The 21,812-nt window shown below is 55.0% G+C and overlaps 1 protein-coding gene across 2 annotated transcripts; it reads left to right on the top strand.

Annotated features, from left to right (window-relative positions):
* Nucleotides 1–1,926: 1,926 nt before the first annotated feature.
* Nucleotides 1,927–19,930, top strand: DRC7 (dynein regulatory complex subunit 7; the record flags this gene model as incomplete). Of its 2 annotated transcripts, XM_082862300.1 has the most annotated exons (17): nt 1,927–2,149; nt 2,566–2,740; nt 3,780–3,905; nt 4,599–4,793; nt 6,533–6,688; nt 7,528–7,746; nt 10,230–10,358; nt 13,026–13,098; nt 13,965–14,093; nt 14,283–14,411; nt 15,473–15,693; nt 16,687–16,902; nt 17,626–17,736; nt 17,824–17,934; nt 18,819–19,013; nt 19,611–19,750; nt 19,837–19,930. In XM_082862300.1, the coding sequence occupies 17 exons, from the start codon at nt 1,953–1,955 to the stop codon at nt 19,928–19,930; spliced, it is 2,616 nt and encodes an 871-aa protein (XP_082718426.1). The 2 variants fall into 2 exon arrangements, with proteins under 2 accessions (XP_082718426.1, XP_082718425.1); XM_082862299.1 differs by lacking the exon at nt 4,599–4,793 and having other exon boundaries at nt 1,953–2,149.
* Between the last annotated feature and the right edge of the window lie 1,882 nt (nt 19,931–21,812).

Here is a 21,812-nt window from a genome sequence, read left to right as displayed (position 1 = left end):
GCAGAGTTGGGGAAACTGTAAAGCAGGACTGCCTTCCCCAAACTACGCTGTAGCTGATGAGGCAGCCTGGTTTAAGGAATAAATATTGCAGGTTCTGGCCCAGCTCCACCTCTGATGATGGTGTTCTGTGACCTTGGGCTCAGGGCCCATCTTAGTGGCTGTCCCCCTCTGCACACTGACACCTTGGCCTTCTCCCCTTATGTGTCTTTCCTTACCCTGCCTCCAATAAACCATCCCTTCTAGAACTTTCCCATCTCTTTAGGCCCTTAAGTGGATGGGTTTCAGAGCCAGAAATATACAGGTTCAAACCCCAGGTCTGCTACTTGCTCTGTGACCTTAGGCAGAGCACTTAACCTCTCTAGGCCTCGATTTTCTCCTCTGCAAAGTGGGTATTATAATTATATCTGCCTCATAGGGTCTGTAATGGAAAAACTCAGTTCAGTCTCCCACCTTCTGTGTTTCTCCTTTACTACTCACACAGAACCCTTCACTTTTGACACTTCTGGTCACCAAATGTGTAGGTTTTTCCCCCACCAAGCAATTCCCCATGACACTAGCTGGGTGTCCTACAACTGAGCTCAATTCTGATACTGCCTACTTGGAGATAGCGTCAGATCCCCCAGGTTAAGGGCTTAGTCCCACAAGCCTCTTCCCACCCCATTTCAGATGCCAATGGCAAGTAGTCGGTCCCCAGGTTACCCACAACTTCTGTCCGGCTTGGCTACCATTTGGGGGTTCCCATGACTCCCTCCTTGGGTTCTGTTAGTTTGCTAGAGAGGCACACAGAACTCAGGGAAACAATTACATTTACCAGTTTATTAAAGGACATGGTAGAGGATACAAATGGACAGGTAGATGAAGTGATACGCAGGGAGAGGTCTGGGAAGGTCCTGAGAGCGGGAGCTTCTGTCCCTGTGGAGTTGGGATGTGTCATCCTCCCAGGACGTCACCTTCCCAACCTGGAAACTCTCTGAACCCCCTACTATTGGGATTCTATGGAGGCTTCCTCATGTAGGCTTGGTCAATTATTAATTCCATTTCCACTCTTCTCTCCTCTCTGAAGGATGGGGGAGGGGCTGAAAATTCCAAGCTTCTAATCACGGCTTGGTCTTTCTGGTGACATATCCCCATCCAGGAGCCATCCAGGGGCTCACCCAGAGTTGCTGCAATAGGAAAAAAGACGCGTCTGGTGTTCTTATCACTTCGGAAATTACAAGGGGACTGGATCTTTGGTCCACCATAGTGAGGCTGGGCTCTGAAAAGGGCTTCCCTAGGGCACACAAGCACATATGGTATTTCAGTGTGTCCCGCCACACAGAGGTCCCCCACCCTGAGAGCTGACACAGGGCTTGGCCAGGAGAGTGAGGCTGTGTCACTCCCACCTGCCCCTTGTCCAGGTACCTTAATGGCAGCCCCATTTTTGCCCTCTCTGTGTTCCAAGTTTGGTGATGTTACCTCTTTTTTTTTTCTCTTCCTTACTATTATGAATAATTTTCTTTAAATTTAAACTTACTGGGCTTCATAAATATATTTAATAGGAAACTTCATAATACTACAGTTATCCATACAGCATTAACATCACCTGCCAGAAAGAGAAGGTCACTGGCAGAATAAATATACAGAAAACAAAGCAAGGTTAGTAAGCCTGAGCTACCCGCTCCTGCGCTGACAATAGCTCTCAGTCTGTGACCTGCGCTGTAGGATTTAAAGGGCAATTTGCAAATGTCAGAAATGTGTTACAGGTGTGCTAGCACCACGTGGAGACTTTCTCCTTGATGGAAAGGAAGTTTAGGAGGGACTCGCCTCCTCCCTTCGTGATCTAAACCACCTAAAACCTCCGCCCAGGGACACAGGTGATGTTGGTGGCTCCTTCCTGGTCTGAAGTCGGCCACTCAGAGTGCATTTATTCCTCCTACAGAGACCTCATCTCTAGACAGTCGGAGACACAGCAGATGGAGGTCCTGAAGGAGAAAGTGGAGGAGGAAGAGGAGGCCGAGCGGGCCGAGCAGGCCGAGAGGGCCGAGAGGGCCAAGAAAATGATGAGGCCGATGGAGGTGCGGAAGGAGGACACCACCAGGACGCAGGAGATGCTCAGAGACCTGGAGAGGAAGCTGTCGGAGATTGAGGTCTCCATCCCGGAGAAGCCCTCGTGAGTGCCGGGGGTGGGGAAGGTGGGGGCTTTGGCCCAGCAGCCCCAGTGAGAGTCAGACCAGGGCCAGGCAGCAGGAGAGCCGGGCAGAATGGTGGTACCTGGGCTGGGAGGCAGGACCAGGACCTAGAAGGAGGTGGTTAGGAGTGAGGGCTGTGCTCTCAGGCTGCCTGGTCCAAGTCCCCACTCTGCCCCTCCCTAGCTGTGTGATCCTGGGCAAGTCACTCAAACTCTCTGTGCCTCATTTCCCTCATCTGTTTAAAAGGGCAGCTGATAAGAATGATACTTCCCTCCTAGGTAGTGGTGAGGATTTAATGAGGACGGGATAGAGCAAAGGCAGCTAAGGTGGATGGAGGGCTCCCTGTGTGCCAGGCCCAGCCTCATGCACACTGATGCCACCCCTCTTACGGACACAGGACTTTTACCAAGGATGCTATTGACACCTCCAAGCTGCCCCTTTCCTACCAAAGCAACACGCCCAAGGAGGAACACCTGCTGCAGGTGGCAGACAACTTCTCCCGCCAGTACAGCCATTTGTGCCCGGACCGCGTGCCCCTCTTCTTGTACCCAGTGAACGAGTGCAACGTGCCTGTAAGACTGGGCAGGGCCAGGGGCTGGAGAGCAGAGGGTGGAGGGAGGTGGGCCAGGCACAGACCTCTCGTGGGTCAAAGCTTATATTTCAGGGGCAGCATAAACTCAAATGTCCAGAGGCCCCAGCAGGCCCGCTCTGAGTCAGCCCTGGGGGCCTGTGGTGGCTTGGAGCCGGCACACCCCGCCTAAGGGGCAGCCAGACACGCAGTGCGGTCTCCGGCCCCCGAGGCCAGCCCTATGCAGGGAAAAGCTGAGAAATAAGACAAAATGGGCCAGGACCCAAGCGCTGGCCTCCTTCCTTCCCGCCCTGTGACCCAGGGCATATCCCTGAGTCTCTCTGGGCCTCAGTTTCCCCACCTGTAGATGGCATGGCAGGGGACGAATCCAAGGGTTGCAAAGCAGCAGCCCATAGGCTGACAGGGACTCACAGACTGTTTTATCTGGCCCAGCTGGTGATTTTTCACCCTGGTATTAGCTGCCAGCATTTGAAACTCAGCCATTCCCGTCCAGATCCCTAGTCCCCTCTTCTCTGGATCTGGTAACCCCAGGCCTGCATCTGCCCTGCTGCCGTCAGTGGGGTCTGCACCGGGGCTGCCCCTTAGGTGGGGCCTTCCTCAAATTCACAGGGCGACCCCAGAGGCCTGGCCCCCAGCCCCAGGGTGGTCAAGACAGACCCAGCTCTGCTACTGACTGTGAACCTGAGCAAGTCAGCTCACCTCGCAGAGCCTCGGCTTCCGCCTCGGTCAGCGGGACCTGCCTCACAGGGCTGTTGGGGGGTCGGGGAGGTGGTGCAGGTCTGGCGGCACTGAGTGGGGCGGTGGCAACCACATCACTGCACCCCGGACAGCATGGGGTTATTCTAGATCTGGGGAGAAGGGCCTTGAGGGATCCCTTCCTCCAACTCCCAAGGCACCGAGGAGGAGCCTGAGGCCAGAGAGCCGTCGCCTCCCCACCCCGAGGCCCCCGGCCTCCTGGGAGCACCATGGTCTCCTCCCGGGTGGAGCGCTCCCCCCAGGACCTGTGGTCTCTCCCTTTGCAGAAGTTCGTGAGCACGACCATCCGGCCCACACTGATGCCTTACCCTGAGCTCTACAACTGGGACACCTGCGCCCAGTTTGTCTCAGACTTCCTGTCCGCGGTGCCCTTGCCCGACCCCCTCAAGCCGGTAAGCACCACCTGGGGCTGCCATGAGGCCTGAGATGGGAAGCCAGGCGGGTCGGGAGAAGGAGGCTTGGCCAGCCTCAGGACACAGCCATGAGTCTGTCTGGGCAGAGAGAGCCGCTTGCCTGAGGTCACACAGCCAGCCTGGTCCCCGGGCTCCCACCTCTTGGGCTGCTTTGCCTCTTTCTGCCTTCAGAGTCTTCCTTTCAGGACTTCGGGAGGTGGGGAAGGAGAGAGAGGGGAGGGCCTGCTGCCCATGGTCCAAGGTCACATCTCTGGGCTTCTGACCAGCTCAATCTCATTAAGAATGGAGGGAGGGAGATGAGGATATGTACACAGTGGAGAGCTGAGAAACAGAGAGAAGAGAAGGATGGAGGTAAAAGGTGAGGGTAACTCTGGAATAAAACCATAAAGTGACCAATCAGAGAGCAACAGACCAGAAGCTTCGACATCCCAGACGGTCTTTCCCATCAGGAAGTCCATGGCCCCTTGCAATTCTAGGCAAACCTGGATTGCACTTTATGGACACGGGATCTGTGGTTTTCACCCCATTCTTAGCAGGCTCCCTAACCCGACAAAGGGGAGGAGCCCTGCTGGGGCCCAGCCGGCCCCCTGGCCCCGGCGCCCAGCCCTTGCTGAGCAGGGAGGGCGGGTGGGGGCAACCGGGTGGCTATGCTGACCAGCTGGCTGTGCCCAGCCCTCCTACCTGTACTCCTCGACCACGGTGCTCAAGTACCAGGAGGGCAACTGCTTTGACTTCAGCACGCTGCTCTGCTCCATGCTCCTCGGCGCCGGCTACGATGCCTACTGCGTCTACGGCTATGGCTCGCAGGACCTGTGCCACATGGACCTGACTCGGGAGGTGTGCCCACTCACCGTGAAGCCCAAGGAGGTACGGCCGGGCTTATGCTGCCCTCAGCATCGCGCGAGACACGCCACCCTTAAAGCCACCTGTCCCTGCCGCTTCCGCCCCTGCCCCGGCTCCATCGCCAGGCAGCCCTTCAGGAGTTCATATTTCAAACCACTGATGGTTTCTCCATCTTTGGCATCTTAATACTCACAGCCCATTTCTCCAAACTGGCTGCTCCTCTCCCCTTGTTGTAACTCAGTTTCGGCTACTGTGTTCCCCGCATTTGTGAATGCCGTATGGCTGATACCTTAAGCCAAATTCTTCCAAATTTATCCTATGCATTTGATAAAAATCCATCCAGCCATTTTCATATAAGGAAAATGCAGACAAACAGACAGACGTTTACTTCTTTTTATTTCCCCCTCCCAGGTAAAAAGGACCTCTTAACAGTACAGAATTCACCAGCCCTCCAGCAGCTGGTGGTTGTGTTTTTATATCAGTTGACTGAGAGCACCGTAATGACCCGAGGCTGCTGTGAACACAACACTCTTAAGTGAATTTAACTGTGGGAATCATAAAAGCATCTCTTTGCATTTGGAAAATAGCCATACTACTGGCAGGAAATGCTTTTCATGAACTGGATTGATTCCAGGACCCTGTGATGGGGTCAAGCCCCAGCGGGTGTCTGCAGCTCAGGGCAGAGGATCCAGGGGCCTGGAGCATCCGGCGTGATGCACATGCACCTGTGTTACACCTGTGTGAGCACCTGGGGCCCCCGGGGCTGCAGTCTGGCGGAGAAGGAGGGGGAGGTACCAGGTGAGAGCCCTGCCTGCTCTCTCAGGGCCACCTCCCCAAGAAAGATGGAACAAAAAAGCTCCATCACTGCTTTTGGCTCCAAAGCCCTGAGAACTCACACACGGGCCTCTTAGCCCAGATTTTAATTATGAAAATGATATCAACAGCTAATGGATGCTGAGAGCGTTCCAGTCTATAAACAACTCACATGTCCATTGACTTGGTTGCTCCTCTCAATAGCGCTGCGTGGTAGGAATTATCACTTCTCTTTTACAGATGAGTGTGTCGAGATGAAACAATTTTTGTGACCAAAGTCACGTAGCTGGTAAATGGGGACCTGGGAGCTAAGGCCCAGTCTGTCTGACTCTAAACCATGGAGATTCACTATTTCTTCCTCATAATAGGCCCCCTTATGCAGCCTCTGTGGTGTCCTTTCCTGGACATTTTTCTTGCCACCTAGCACACATTTGTATACACATGCGCACTCGTGCGCGCACACACACGCGCACACACACACACACACACACACAAACGCGCACACACACGAAGGCTTTGTTCTCCTTCCTAGCCCAGTAAACTCTCACTTCAAGTCAACATATGAAATCCTGCAGTGACAAAATCTGGAAAATCTGACTCTGGGCAATTTGCCCCACTTTCTAGATCAGATCCAGATCGAGCTAGTCTAGGCCCTGGGAAATGAAGAGGGGAACTCGCATTTCCTGAGCTCCTGGCCTGGATGGGCAGCTCAGACGGACATTTTCCTGTCTTTACTTGTCAGAATAACTCTGAGGAAAATGTTCACATTATTCTCAGTGACTTTTACAGAAGAGCCTGTGGGTAGGGAGGTGGGAGGACTGGCCCATGGTCACAGGTCTGGAGCTGAGGCTCTTTCTACGTTCAGGGTCAGAAAGCCAGCAGGCTCCGGGAGCAGCTGTGCAGGCGGGCCACTAAGGGCTGCTGACCCTTTTTCTCTTGTTGGGTGACAGATGGTCAAGGAGGAGGAAAAGGCACCACCTAAGAAGTACGCCGTCAAACCGCCCAGGGACCTGACAAGCAGGTTTGAGCGGGAGCAGGAGATAAAAAGGCAGGAGGGAGTCAAGGCCGAGGAGGAGAAGCGGCTGAAGCAGGGGGAGCACCTCGCGGTGGGTCCGCCATCCTCAGCCCTCAACCCTTGAACTCAGCTCCAGAGGGGGGGTTGCTGGGAATGGGGAAACAGACACGGATCACGAAGGGATGTGTTTATGGGCCCCCAGGTCCAAATCCCCTCTTCCAACCTTCCACCACCCCCCACCTCTGCCCGGCCTTGTGGGAATCCCCAGTGTAGTCAGCCAGCTTCTGGTGACAGAGTTCTAACATCAGACAGCTCTGCCGCCTGAAGCAACTCATTTTATGCTGTGCAGTTCTGGTGTCCTTGTTCAGACTCTCACTGAAGATTTACCTACATACACTCCACATCCATTCTCCCATCCTTCCTTCCATCCATCCATCCTCCAATCTCTCCTTCTATCCACCCACACTCTCATCATCCCTCTCACCTATTTTTCCTCCCTCCCTTCTTTCCTTTCCTTCCATATAGTATTTATTGAGGGTCTACTCTAGTCCGGGCCCTGGGGATGCAATAATGAACACGGCACAGTGACCCTTTGCCCAGAGGGATGCAGACAATGAAGGCACATGGTGTCCCTCTGTCTTTCTTTGGATGAAATCTCACCCAGAATCACAACATGGAAAGACAGTAAATCCCAGATACGCTAGAGCTCTAAAAGGTCAAGTTTGTAAACCACAGGTCAAGTCAGATCCTCCAATTTATTGATAAGAAGATGGGTTCAGAGGTGGGGTGATGTCCTGAAGGCCACAAAGCCAGCCAACAGTGCGGTGTGGTTCAGCATTCAGTTCTCTCGCCAGTTCCCCAGCCCCAGGGGGCCCCTGATGGCCCCCTTCCCATCCATCTGGCTCATGGTCACCCACCTTTTCCATGCAGGAGCAGGAGAGTGCAAAGACCGACCCCCTGCATGGCCTGCGGGTACACTCCTGGGTCCTGGTGTTGTCGGGGAAACGCGAGGTGCCCGAGAGCTTTTTCATTGACCCGTTCACTGCACGCAGCTACAGCACCCAAGACGACCACTTCCTGGGAATAGAGAGCCTCTGGAACCACAAGAACTACTGGGTCAACATGCAGGACTGTTGGAACTGCTGCAAGGTGCTGGGCGGGGCCTGGGCGGGTATGGCTGGCACAGTGGGTGAAGGCAGGTGTGACCTGTGGGGACATCTGGCCACCAGGCCAGGAGGGCTTCGGACTTTCCCTGTAGCTGAGTGCCCAGGGCCCACTCCTTTGCCCATACATAATCGTTTCAATATGATTATTGTCGCTCTTTTGGTTTATATATTCTTATAAAATGTGGATTGTTAGTTCATCTGACTTTTTTAACATGTTGTATTGAAGTGCAACACACATGCAGGAAAGTGCACTCATCCTACACGTCCAGCTCAATGAATTTCCATACGTACATATGTATAAAAAACTCAGTGCCATTTACAGAAGTTGAAAATACGTGCACACAGTTGGAGGGAGGTTGTAACTGGATACCAGGGGACTTTCTGGGGTCTGGACAATGTTCTGTTTCTTGATCCGGGGGCAGGGAACCTGGGTGCACCCAATTTATGGAAATTCATTGAGCTGTATGCAAATAAAAAGAGAGACAGGCTCCAGGCACCAAGTCCCGTGCTCTTTTGTTATTTCCAAGGTCCTCCATTTACAACCAGGCCAGTTTCCCAAAGGTAGGTCCTGGGCCCCTCGCCCCCTATACCGAAGTGAACATCTCCAAGGGACTGCTGTCGCCCCCGTGTGGGAGGCGGGCAGATTTGATACACGTTCAGATGCACCTGCCTTCAGCAAAGGAGACACAGCCAGCCCCCAGCCTCCCTGAGCCCCTGAGTCCAGGGTGGCTCGGTCCTCAACGACCTCACAGGGTTGTGGAAAATAACATTCGGTAGGTGCTTAGAATAATCCCATGCTGTTCAGTAAAGGTTAGCTAGCGTTACTGTCATTTTAGAGAAAGAACGTCTTCCTCACCACACAGATGGGGCAGAGCCCAGACCACCTCCCCCAGAGCCCAAGCTCATAGCCGCCACGGTGGTCAGAGCCCTCTGAGGGATAACAGCCCTTCGCAGGCCGCTGCAGTCCTCCTTTGGCCCTCTTCTGGGTGGAAGTTCCTTCAGCCTCCCCCCAGCACACCCTGTACCAGTGCCAGGTGGAGGAAATTTATATCAGGGATAATAGAAGTTATGAGATGAAAGTGGAAGGGTGGCCTGGTGGGAAAGTGAGGCTAGAGGGGCAGTACTGCGTCACCAAGTGAGGGCACGAAGAAAGAGACCGTGACACTGGCTGTCACTTTTACTGCCCCATGAGCACAGGAGTGGTTGCTTTGTTCCTTCAAAGAACCTTGATTTTTTTTCTTCCTAATTTATTTTTTGGCCACGCCACGTGGCATGTGGGATCTTAGTTCCCTGACCACGGATTGAAACCGCGCCCCCATCATTGGAAGCGTGGAGTCTTAATCACTGGACCGCCAGGGAAGTCCCCTTCAAAGAACCCTGAAATGGCCTTGGAGTGAGGCACCACTCAGAGACTGGGATGTTGTAGTTGTCCCTTCGTTGATGCTTTTCCTATAGAGATAGAACTTTAAGATAAAGCAGCAAAACATCTAACTACCGCTTACTACTTACAAAAGTGACAGAATGGGGAATTCCCTGGCTGTCCAGTGGTTGGGACTCCGAGCTTTCATTACTGAGGGCCCGGGTTCAATCCCTGGTCGGGGAACTAAGATCCCACAAGGCCCACGGTGCAGCCAAAGAAAAAAAGTGACAGAATGGAGGACATGATTTTAAGAAATTCAAATGTCTGTGTAATTTGATTCCTCTCCACGAAGCCTGGACTGTTGGCTGTTAAATCTACAAGCAGTTCTTTCCCTCACTACCCTCCCCCATCGTGTACCCCTCCCACCTCCCAGCAGAGCCCTCCAGGACTCAGGACAGTGAGGACTATAGCATTAGGACTGGCGTCAGGGGAGCTTCATGTTGAAACCATTGTGGGCAGCTTCCATCTTGGAGTTGGGAGCGGGGGCACACCACCCCGGGGAGGTAGACGGGGACATGGTGCTCCCCACCTGCTGGGAGTTATTTGGCAGGTGAGCCCAGGCTCAGGTGGGCTGGACTGAAAATAGGTGAAGGACCCACACCAGAGAAGAGAAATTCGCACTTCCCTCTTCTGCGTGCGTGTCTAGTTCCCTTCCTGCTGGCACGGGGTGAGAAAGATGAACCTGCCATTTCCCTGCCTGTACAATCTCTCTGGCTTGCGTTTGCTCTAAACACTGCCCGGGTGCCGCTCTCCCCCGACAATGTAGACTGACCTCCACATCCAGGCCATCCCAGGCCAGAGAGTTTCCAAGTCTCTCACAGAGACCAACACAGTAAGGGAGTCCCAGCCCCCCTGGGGCCTCGGTCTCCCTGCGGGGATGAGGAGGGCAGGTGTGGACGCTCAGAGGCGGCCTGGAGCCACATTCTGCCCCCCTGAGACCCAGCCTGGTGCCTTCTCCCCCTGGGCGTGGCTGTTCCCTGCCCCCCATGGAGCAGGAGGGGGCGTGGTGACTGTGGAGGGCTCTCAGCGATCCCCTCCTCCACCAGGACCTGGTCTTTGACCTGGGAGACCCTGTGAGGTGGGAGTACCTGCTCTTGGAGACTGACAAGCCTCTCCTGTCCCTGACTGAGGAGGAGGACGACGGGATGAACGATGACGATGATGTGGAAAATCTGGTGAGCCTCTGAGGGGTGGAGGCCGGAGAGTGGAGGGGACTCGACAACCTGTCTTGCTTCGGGCCAGCCTGACACATGTCCCCGCCACGTGTATGGGTATGGCGTGGGGGGCAGTCCACATAGACCAATTATAGATTCCTCAAAGCAGAAGGGCCTGGGCCATGCCCTCATTTTACAGATGGGCAGACTGAGGCCCAGACAGGTCCAGTGACCTGCCCAGGACCCCCCAGTGGTGCAGGGGAGGGCTGGGACTTGCATTCAGGGGTTGCCCTGCGCCTAGCCAACATGCCTCTTGGAGGAGGGCGATAAGACCCTCTCCACAAGCCAGGGGAGCCCCAGGGCCAGCCATTCCTCACATCCAGGCCTTTCCTGCGTGGTCACCATGATCCTCCACACACACTTCCAGGCCTTTCTTGTCCATCCAGTCAGCCCTTCTGACGGTCATTGGCCTTGTCATCTCTGATCTCCTAGTCAGGGGCCGTCAGGCAGGTCTGCATGAGGCCCTGTGCGTGGAAGTCAGGAGTCCAGAGGCCTTCACTATTGGCTCTGACATCTTGGGCAAACTTCCTAAATGTTGGAAGCTTCAGTTTCAGCGTCTGCATGTGAAATGGGGGAGTGGGGTTGGTTACATTAATGGTAGTAATAAGTGATGTATTCATTTGCTAGAATTGCCAAAACAAAGCACCACAGACTGGGTGGCTTAAGCAATAGGAATTTATTTTCTCACAGCCCTGGAGACTGGAAGTCAAGGTGTCGGCAGGGTTGTTTTCTCCCTGGCTTGTAGATAGTGCCTTCTCCCTGTGTCCTCAGCCTCTTCCCTCTGTGCGTGTCTGTGTTTTAATCTCCTCTTCTTATAAGGACACCAGTCATATTGGATTAGGGCCCAACCTAATGACCTTAGTTTAACTTGATTACCTCTTTAAAGATCCTATCTCCAGGGACTTCCCTGATGGTGCAGTGGTTAAGAATCCACCTGCTCAATGCAGGGGACACGGGTTTGAGACCTGGTCCGGGAAGATCCCACATGCCGCGGAGCAGCTAAGCCCGTGTGCCACAACTGCTGAAGCCCACGCATCTAGAGCCTGTGCTCCACAACAAGAGAGGCCACTGCAATGAGAAGCCTGTGCACCACAGCGAAGAGTAGCCCCTGCTCGCCGCAACAGCCCGCACGCAGCAATGCTGCCAAAAATAAATGTTTATTAAAAAAAATAGAAAAAAAAAGATCTTATCTCCAAATATAGTCGCATTCTGGGCTGCTGGGTGTTAGGACATGTGAATTTTGAGGGGACACAATTCAGCCCATAGGTAACACGCATATGCCCCTTTCTCAGTGCCAGTAGGTGCTTAACTTAAATTGTCTAAGTCTTCACAACTACCTGGCGAGGTGGGTACTAGTATTATCATGTCCCATTTTACTGATAGGAAGACTTACACACAGAGGGGTGAAGTAACGTACCCAAAGTTACACAGGCAGTAAGTGACAGAACTGGGATTTGAACCTGGGATTTGACAGTCTGGCTCCCAAGTCTGGGTTCTCAAAGGTGGTTCTGTTCTACCTCCTGGGACTGCTTGAGGACAAAGTGAGACCACTGGTGTGATGTGCTTGGCATAGCTGTGTAGACCCACCTGCACATGGTGTTGAGTGTTGCCAGCGTCCTCATGTCTGGAGACCAGAGAGCCTCCTCCCCTGTGCAGTAAATCCTGGGGCACTGGCGCCCCCTGCTGGCCTCAAAATGTGAACAGATTAGCTGAACAGGCGTCACAGGTCTGAGCAATTTGGTGGGGAGAAAAGTTTTAAATTGAGAAAATCTTATCCAGGTTTCTGTGGTTACCTAACCTGAGGACCATTTGTCTAGACCAGGCCTTATTTGCCAGATGGGGAAACTAGGCTCAAAAAGAAAAAAAAAAAAAATAAGGGCAGCCAGGCAGTGTCCCAAACCCTTATGTACATTTATCAGTCAATCCTCCCAAGGGGTTCAGTTTACAGTTAGAAAACTTGAGGCTTAGGGGTCCTGGGCAAGTCCCTTAACTGCTTTGAGTCTCAGTTTGTTTGTTTGTTTGTTTAATTTAATTAATTAATTTATTTATGGCTGTGTTGGGTCTTCGTTTCTGTGCGAGGGCTTTCTCTAGTTGAGGCAAGTGGGGGCCACTCTTCATCGCGGTGCGCGGGCCTCTCACTATCGCGGCCTGTCTTGTTGCGGAGCACAGGCTCCAGACACGCAGGCTCAGTAGTTGTGGCTAATGGGCCCAGTTGCTCCGCGGCATGTGTGATCCTCCCAGACCAGGGCTCGAACCCGCGTCCCCTGCACTGGCAGGCAGACTCTCAACCACAGCGCCACCAGGGAAGCCCGAGCCTCAGTTTTAATGAAGGGCCTGTGGCTTTCCTCGTGCCTCTGTTGACAGAGGGAAGGTGGGGCATGCAGGGCAGGGTGTTGCTGTCCTCGCCGGGCACCAGGTGGGTACAGGGAGGAGCTGACTCCTCCTCTCTCCCCCCTGTCTCGGGTCAGGCCAGGTCAGAACTGCTCGAGACCTCTGGGCTCCCCTGGGGGAGCTGACGAGCCACCCCAGCTTGGCCCTGGGGGATGAGGCAGAGGCTCTGACCGTAACTTCGGGTCCACGGCCCAGCCCTGATCAGAACCACCACCCCACCCCCACTTCTCCCAACAGGGCAAGGAGGATGAGGATAAGAGCTTCGACATGCCGTGCTCGTGGGTGGAGCAGATTGAGATCTCCCCAGAAGGTATTGCACTTTCACTCGTTTCCAGGCTTCTGGGGATGTCTGTGGCAACAACTAGACAGGGGGATACCAGCAGAGGCTGCCTTGGTCCCTCATTTCCACCCCCATGGCCTGCTTTCTGCTGCAACCTCTTCATTTTTTCCTTCTCAACATACGCACTCAGCTCTGCAGCCTGGGGCCTGACCCCAGTCTGGCATACAGGACAGGGCTCAGTTAACCCAGCCGGGATGATGGAGTGTGGCCGGTGATGGAGGACCGAGGACCAGGACACAGCTGTTCCCATCCCTCACCCCACTCTGCCAGGAGGAGACTGTGCACAGTACCCAGAGGGCACAGGGGGTCTCAGGACCAAAAAGGGGCAGGCAGGGAAAGCAGGGGGACAGGCACGCTTGTGCCCCATGCCAACCTCTGCTGGCTGCTGAGGTTCCCGTGGGGGAGTGCCTAGACCCACGGGGAGGGCCCAGGCCATCCCAACAGGGTAGGAAGGGCTAAAGAGGGTGTCATGGGAACCCAGGGGGTTGGAGGCTGGGGTGGGGGGCAGAAAGGGCTTCTGGGAGGAGAGGTCATGGGAACTAAGTTTTAAGGGATCAGAAGAAGTCAGCCCAGTAAGGGCAGGAGGGGATGGTGTTTCCAGCCAAGGCCTGGCAGTGAGAGTGTGGTGTGGTCAGGCTCAAGCTGAGATCTCGTCCAGGGCAGGAGCCACCCCTGGTGACTCTTCCTGTGCCTCCATGGAGCAGGTTTGAGGGCTGGAGGAGCCTTGCAGACAGCACAGTGCACAGAGGCTGACGAGTGGCTGGGGGGCTGGGGGAGCTGGCCCTCCCTTCCCCCGATCTGGGGAGGAAGGACCCCAGCCCACTCTGTGTCTGCAGCGTTCGAGACCCGCTGCCCAAACGGGAAGAAGGTGATACAGTACAAGAGGGCAAGGCTGGAGAAGTGGGCCCCGTACCTCAACAACAACGGCCTTGTGTGCCGCCTCACCACCTACGAGGACTTGCAGTGTAAGGGGGCAGCCCTGGCTGCGGGGAGCAGGAGAGCTGGGTCCCCCAACATGCCACGTGACCTCGGTCATGTCACTGCCCCTCTCTTGGTGTGAGTGTGGGCCCTGCTGGCCTCCGTGTGCTGGGAGCGGTGGCATGGAGGCTGAGGGAGCTGGCCTGGCTGCTTCAAGCACGCATTGGGGCCTACAGGTACCAAGATTTTGGAGATAAAGGAGTGGTTCCAGAACCGGAAGGATATGCTGGAGCTGAAGCACATAAACAAGGTCACGGGCCTGAACATCGACTACTTCAAGCCGGGCCACCCACAGGCTCTGCGTGGTGCGTAGACCCCACTGCTAGGCCAGCTAGGTGCCCAGGTTGGGGGCCTCACGTGCTCCTTAGAGCAGCCTCCACGCAGCTGGCATGTAGTGGGAGGAACCAGTATCCACGTATTGACAGGGTTCTTGGGCGGCAAGCAACAGAAAGGGCCTCTTCCTCCCTAGGCAAAGCAGACACATGGGAGGTAAGGGGAAACACAGAAAATCCGAGGAAACGTTGACAGGTTTCTTCCAGGAAAGGCAAAGCAGGGCCGCAGCCTATGCTGTGGCTGGGATCGGGCACCCAGTGGGGGCCACATTTACAGGGGTTAGGATGCTGAGCAAGAAAACCAACAAGTGTCCCCACAAGACTGATGCAGAGGGCAGAAGTATGGAGGTGCAGACACGGCCACGAGCCCAGGAGGCTGGGAAGGGAGGGAAGAACACGTCCTGGGAGTTCACAACCTGATCCAAGAATTCACAAAGGAAAAACATAGGGTCAATGTACATCTAAAAACATGACCAACCTTGCTTGGTGGTTGAAATTTTAGAAAAAGAAAGAAAGAAAGAAAGAAAGGAAGAGGGAGAGAGGGGGGGGGAGGGAGGGAGGGAGGAAGAGAGAGAGAGAGAGAGAAAGGAAAGAAAGAAAGAAAGAAACTAAATCAATAAGGGACCATCTTACAACCCTTATGTTGGCAAAGATGAAAAAAAACGGTCCTACCAGGTGTGAGCAAGTGAATCCCTGTCACTGCTGGTATGACAGCAAACTGGCGCAACTTTTCTGGAGAGCAGTTGGGCAAAACAATCAATAATAGCTTTAAAATATGTAGGCTTTTTGTAGCTACTGCTACAAAATATGTAGCTACTGCTCAGCAAATAGCAGGCAAGGACAAAAAATGCAAACTGCAGACGTTCATCATGGTGTTGATCATAGCAAAAAAGTTGGAAGCTGCCTGAATACCCAGCACTAGGGCACTGATTCCGTACTAACGCTCCTCCCTGGGGCCAGGGGCCGGGTTATCAAGCCAGGGGCCAGAGCTCCTAGTGCTCAGCCAGCCCTCTCCGCGGCCCCTCCCCCGGCAGCGCACTCATACACGTCCATGCAACCCGAGATGGACCGCGTCATGGAGTTTTATGAAACGGCCCGCGTGGACGGCCTGATCAAACGGGAGGAGACGCCCAGGACAATGACGGAGTACTACCAAGGGCGGCCCAACCTCCTCTCCTACCGCCATGTCAATTTCGGGCCCCGGATCAAGAAGTTGTCTCTGAACAGTGCAGAGTCAAACCCCCGGCCCGTGGTGGTGAGCACTCGCTGGGACTGGGGACAGGGTGCCCGCCCCCTCTGGTGGGCCAAGATTACCCCTGGAGGCGAACAGCCCTGACTCCCTCCAGGGAAACTTCTTTACTGAGCGACCTTTCCAGTTTTACCAAACACACAGTCTCAGGTCTGTCCGATGCCAGACGGTGCCCTCAGCCGCTGGGCCAGGGAGGTATTATTTCCTTACTGTTATAAAAAATACACACTTGTGGGCTTCCCTGGTGGCGCAGTGGTTGAGGGTCCGCCTGCCGATGCAGGGGACACGGGTTCGTGCCCCGGTCCGGGAGGATCCCACATGCCGCAGAGCGGCTGGGCCCGTGAGTCATGGCCACTGAGCCTGCGCGTCCAGAGCCTGTGCTCTGCAACGGGAGAGGCCACGGCAGTGAGAGGCCCGCGTACCGCAAAAAAAAAAAAAAAACACTCGTGACTAAACATGTAGAAAACATGTAAAAATGTAAAAAGTAAAAATATCTCAGAATGCCAACTCTCAGATATTACCACATATTAATAGGTTTGGTTTTGAGAATCTTTTCTAACTTAAGATTTGTGTGTGTGTGTGTGTGTGTGTGTGTAGGTAGAATTCCTGTATCACCCTCTTAACATTAAAATGTGAGATTTTTTTCTCCATATCATTACAAATTATTTGCAACCTATGTTTAATGTCTGAATAGCAAAGAAGCTCTTTCTAGCAGTAAGGGATGTCTAGCTATAGAGCAGGCTGCCTGGAAAGGTGGTGAGCTCCCCATCTTGTGGAGGGAGCTAGAGAAGAAATCCAGCACCATCCAGGGCTGGAGTGGCCAGACACCGAGAACCCCTGGGGCCTTGAGATCCATTGTTTAGCTGGGAGGGGCTGTTCCACATGACCCCCCAAATGACCCCAGACCCCAGCATCCCTGAGTGTCCTTTGCTGCTGTCGTCAGCTCAGGCACAGAAATCCCTTCCCACCTCCCATCCTACGCATGTTCTGGCCTGCCAGAAAATCACAGAGCGATTCTCCCGCAACCCTGCGAAGCCTGCAGATGAAGACGTGGCAGAGCGCGTGTTTCTGTTGCTGGATGAGCGCATCCAGCTGCGCTATCACTGCCGCGAGGACCACCTCACGGCCTCCAAGCGTGAGTTCCTGTGGCGCACGGAGGGGGACAGCAAGGGCAACAAGATCATCATGACGCCTGACATGTGTCTCAGCTTTGAGGTGCGCCTGGGGGCCGTGGCGGGCAGGGGCAGGTGGGGGTGGGGTGAGGAGAGTGCCCTGGGGCCCTCTGTCCTGTCCCAGCAACTTGGGAGAACTGGGATAGAAAGTCCTGGTTCCCAGCCTGGAAATTCATCTCTGCCCCTTGGGAACATCAAGAGCTCCCATGTGGGATACTTCTCTTTGAGCGCCTCTGAAAATCTTCCTCTTTTCCACCAAGAAAGACAACCCAGGTGGCCTCCACTACTCATTGTCCCTGCCCCCTAGTCCTGGGCGAGAGCAGATCCTGGGACCAAGGCTGTAGTAGATCTCACCACCTCCACGGGGCTGGTTTTCCTGGTTCAGATTCTCACTCTCCTGGCACATTCCTTAGCCCCTCTGAGTCTCCAGTCCCTCTTTTATTATTAGCTGTGTTTTTATAGATGAAGAAACAGGCCCAGGGAGGGCAATTCCCTGGCAGTCCCAGTGGTTAGGATGCTGCGCTTCCACTGCTGGGGGTACAGATTCGATCCCTGGTCGGGGAACTAAGATCCCTCATGCCACGGCACAAAAAAGGAAAAGAAAAGAAAAGAAAGAAACAGGCCCAGAGAGGTTAAGCAACTTCCTTGAGGTTGCACAGCTAGAAAAATGGCAGGGGAAGATTTGAACCCAGGAGGTCTGCCTCCAGAATCTGCCTACAACCCCAGCCATTGCTGCTTCTCCGTGTCACTGTGGTGGTGGTTCCAGGTGGAGCCCATGGAGCACACCAAGAAGCTTCTCTACCAGTACGAGGCCATGATGAAGCTGAAGAACGAGGAGAAGTTGGCCAGGCATCAGGCTTGGGAGTCAGAGCTGGAGGTCGGGTCCCAAGGGAGAGTGGGCAGATGGGAGGTGGCAGGGGTGGGGGTGTGTCTTCACCACGTCCGCCCCCACTTTCCAATTCAGGTGCTGGAGATCCTGAAGCTTCGGGAGGAAGAGGAGGCGGCGCATGTGCTGACCATCTCCATCTACGACACCAAGCGCAACGAGAAGAGCAAGGAGTATCGGGAGGCCATGGTGAGCCTTGCTCCCTGGCCCAGGCCCTGGCTTTCCCTGACCCCTCCCCCAGCCACACTCCCTGGCCTCCAGGGTGCTGAGGATGATCAGGGATTCTTTCGGAAAGCCCTTTATAGGGGATGAAGTTATCGACACCATGGGGGTCGTCCTTGCTGCTGAGCTGACCATTTCCATGCATCACCCCAGAGAGCACTCAGGATGCAAGCCAAGTCTCCCCCACTTCCAGGGGCTGTGGCCAAGCCAAGACCTCTACTGCACGAGGAAAGAATGAAATTTGTGTGCCCACCTCCACCTGGGGCTCCCCTGGAGGTCGCGGCCTGGCCCAGTAGCTCTCACAGCTGACTCTGGCCTCAGGCCTGAGTTATCCGACCCCTGCGCGTAGGGCGTTCACGTTACCGCCTCAGGTTGCAAGACCCAGCTTGGTTTTCGAGGCCAGCTTCTAAATCCCCTTCACTAACCAATTGGTTGAGGTTGGCGAGACAGGACAGGGCATCAGATGTCTGGTTCTCAGACTCCCAGGGCTGGGCATCGGCCCCCACATCTCCAACTTCACTGGCCCCTGGCTGCCAACACAGGACATAGATAAGGCCCCAGGGTGGAAGAGAAAAAGGGACTCACCAGCAGTTTTTGATTTAACATCATTAACAACCACTCTTTATTACCACTTACTGAGCAAGCATCTGCTGAGTGCTGGGTATGTTCTGGGGCTCAAGTAGAGACACGTGAATTCACGTGAGACATGAGAGCTGGCTGTTACCAATAATCACGGCTACAAGAGACAGCACAGGCCCCTCGGAGGCCTCAAGCACTTCTGGGTTTGAGGCCTGGTTTTGTGCGGTCACATGTTGATGAAGAGGACCCCCCCTCCGGCCCCCTCTCCACAGGAGCGCATGATGCTCGAGGAGCACCTGTGGCAGGCGGAGGCCCAGCTGGACTACCTGGCCCCGTTTCTGGCACAGCTCCCACCGGGAGAGAAGCTGACACGCTGGCAGGCCGTGCGCCTCAAGGATGAGTGCCTCAGTGACTTCAAGCAGCGGCTCATCGACAAGGCCAACCTCATCCAGGCCCGGTTTGAAAAGGTGCTGCCAGGGCCCTGGCAGGGGAGGGGACCTCAGCGTCCTCAACCAGAAAACGGGCCCAGGGCTGTTTGCTCACCATCTCAGACTTGTGAGGGACTAATCGGGGCAGGGGGAGGATGTCAGTGCTTGGGGTATCCAGATGACCGAGTTGTCCTTCCTCACACTTGTTCATTGGGTGGAAGGGTGGATGGAGGGAGGGAGGGAGGGAGCGGTGGGTGGATGGATGGAGCCTTATAACAGCTCCTAGTCCTTGACCCATTTCTGTTGGTCAGGTACACACCACACAGTTCCCATGCATTCTCTTAACTTAAGCTTCACAAAGAGCCCTGTGGTGGGGGTGTGGGTTTTACAGACAACAAATTGGAAGCTCTGAAAATGTACCTTGACCAGAGTCACATGACTCTCAGTCTTGACCCCTGCTCTAACCTCGTGCACATGATATCCCTCTAAACAAGACCCCAGTGGCTCCAGGCCTGTGCTTCTCTGGCTCCTGTCAGTAGGGGTAGCGGGTCCGACCCTTGTAGGGATTTCAGCCTGCAGCCTGGCTAAGAGTCAGTCGCCGTCAGCCCTCCTGCTCTCTCTTCCCTGTGCCCACAGGAGACCCAGGAGCTGCAAAAGCAGCAGCAGTGGTATCAGGAGAACCAGGTGACCCTGACGCCCGAGGATGAAGACTTGTACCTGAGTTACTGCTCTCAGGCCATGTTCCGCATCCGCATCCTGGAGCAGCGGCTCAATCGGTGAGGAGACGGAGGAGCTGAGAGGACCCACTAGGAGCCTTGAGCACTAGCTTTGTTAAGCCTTTACATTCCTCCCCTGATTTCAGACACAAGGAGCTGGCCCCACTGAAGTACCTGGCTCTGGAGGAAAAGCTCTACAAGGACCCACGCCTGGTGGAGTTACTGAAAGTCTTTGTTTGATGCTTCTCAGTCCCCACACCTGTGGTCCTTTGCCCCTCCTGAGGCCTCAGTGAAGCTGCCAGAGAAAGAAACCGCCCCCAAAGCCTGGCCCACGTGCTCCCTATGCCCAGCTAATGACCATCCACTTGGGCACCTGGCCTCGCTGCTGCACCACCTCCCTGCCGCCATCTGTTCCTGCTTCTCCTGATTTTCCTGTAAATAAACACTTGTAATTTGCCATTTGTACCTCATGGTTCACAGGCCCCAGCACCAGCCTTTTTCTCCTTCCCTTCTTTATCTATGGCCTGGGACCACCTTTACAAGGCTTATTTAATACAGCAATGCCATCCCCATTTCACAGATGGCTAATTAGTGGCTGATAAGAAGAGGCGCTGGGATCCAGTCCCTTGCAGTCTAGCGTCAAGACCCCAAGTTCTGGGGCACACACCTTGGGCTTGCCATTCCCACTGTGAGCTGGGCCACGGTGGTGGTGGTGGTGTGGTGGTGGTGGTGTGGTGGTGGTGGTGTGGTGGTGGTGGTGGTGGTGTGGTGGTAGTGTGGTGGTGGTGTGGTGGTGGTGGGTATGCGATGACCCTCATTTTGCAGACAAGAAACTGAAAGCTCTGAAAATACACCTTGTCCAGAGTATGTGTCTAAGTCTTAACCCCAGCTCTGACCTCATGGGCATGATATCCCTCTAAACATGGTTCCAGTGGCTCCCTCCCAAGACATTTTTGTGACCCCTGACTCTGTTCCTCTGACTTCCGTGGGTAGCGGCCCCAATTCACGGCGGGTCACGACCCTTCCCTCAGCCCACTCCACCCACGAGTCCCAAACGAAGTCGGCCTTTCTCGGGTTCCAGGTTGGTGGTCCGCCTAAGGGTTCAGCTGACTCATCCATTCATTGAGGCCGAGGCCGTAGGGGCTTCCCTCCAGGGCTCCACGACTGACTCGGACCCGGAATCAGACTCCGTTTCCCTCTACGCCTCCTGTGGGGGATTCAAGCCGGCGTCCGAGCCAGGGAGGGGCGTCAAAGTCTTCAGAGCACGGAAACGCCGCCCACGAGCAAAGGTAAGAAATAGGAATTACCGCAAAGTGCTGACTAAGGCCTCGTCCCCGCTTCGCTCCAATCCAAGATGGAAGGTCCGAGGCGTCACGCTGCTCCCGAGGTCCTGTTCCCATTGGCTATCCTGGAATTGGTTTTCCAATAATGCGGACGCTGATTGGTCAAGCCGGGACGGTTGCTAAAGGGATTGGCGCAGCAGCCCTTGGAGGGCGTCTCAAATTTTGAAAATGCAGACTAGGTTCGCGGAAGAGATGGAAAGGGGAGGGCAGGGAAATCTTGGGGCGGAGGCGGGATCAAGGACACGGCAGCTCGCATTGGTTCATTAGAGGCCGAGGGGCGGCTCTTGAACACTCCTTCCTCGTGATTAGTCCAATTCAGGAAAAGGGGGAGGGCACTAAGGAAAAGCGGCAGAAGCGCCTGCTTCTATTGGTCAAGCCCGGAGGGGGTTGGGGCGCTCGCGGCGGCTGATTGGTGCGAGAGGTGAGGAAGGCGAGGCTCTGAGCCGGAGGTTTTGTTGTGAGGGTCGGTTGTCAAGCAGCGGCCAATCAGGCCAGGGGATGGAGGCAAGTGGGGGTCGCGCCTGGAGCGGAGCCTCGGCCTCCAGAGCCGCAGCTGCAGGTGGAGTGGACGCGGGGCCGAGGGGGCAAGGAAGCGAGGGGAGGATGAGCCCGGGGCTGGGCTGAGCCTGCCGGGACCGGGCTGAGCCTGCCGGGACCGGGACGGGCTGCGGCGGAGAGGGCTCTGGGCGGAGGGAGGCTGGAGCCTGTGCCCCGTAAGCTGAGAGGAGTGGGAGGATTAGGCGAGGCCGGGGGACCAGCCCCAGCTTCGGGAGGGGTGG

Source organism: Leucopleurus acutus (genome assembly GCF_964270905.1).
Source record: "Leucopleurus acutus genome assembly, chromosome: 20".
NCBI classification, from domain to species: domain Eukaryota; kingdom Metazoa; phylum Chordata; class Mammalia; order Artiodactyla; family Delphinidae; genus Leucopleurus; species Leucopleurus acutus.
This window is presented reverse-complemented; position numbering and strand designations above follow the sequence as displayed.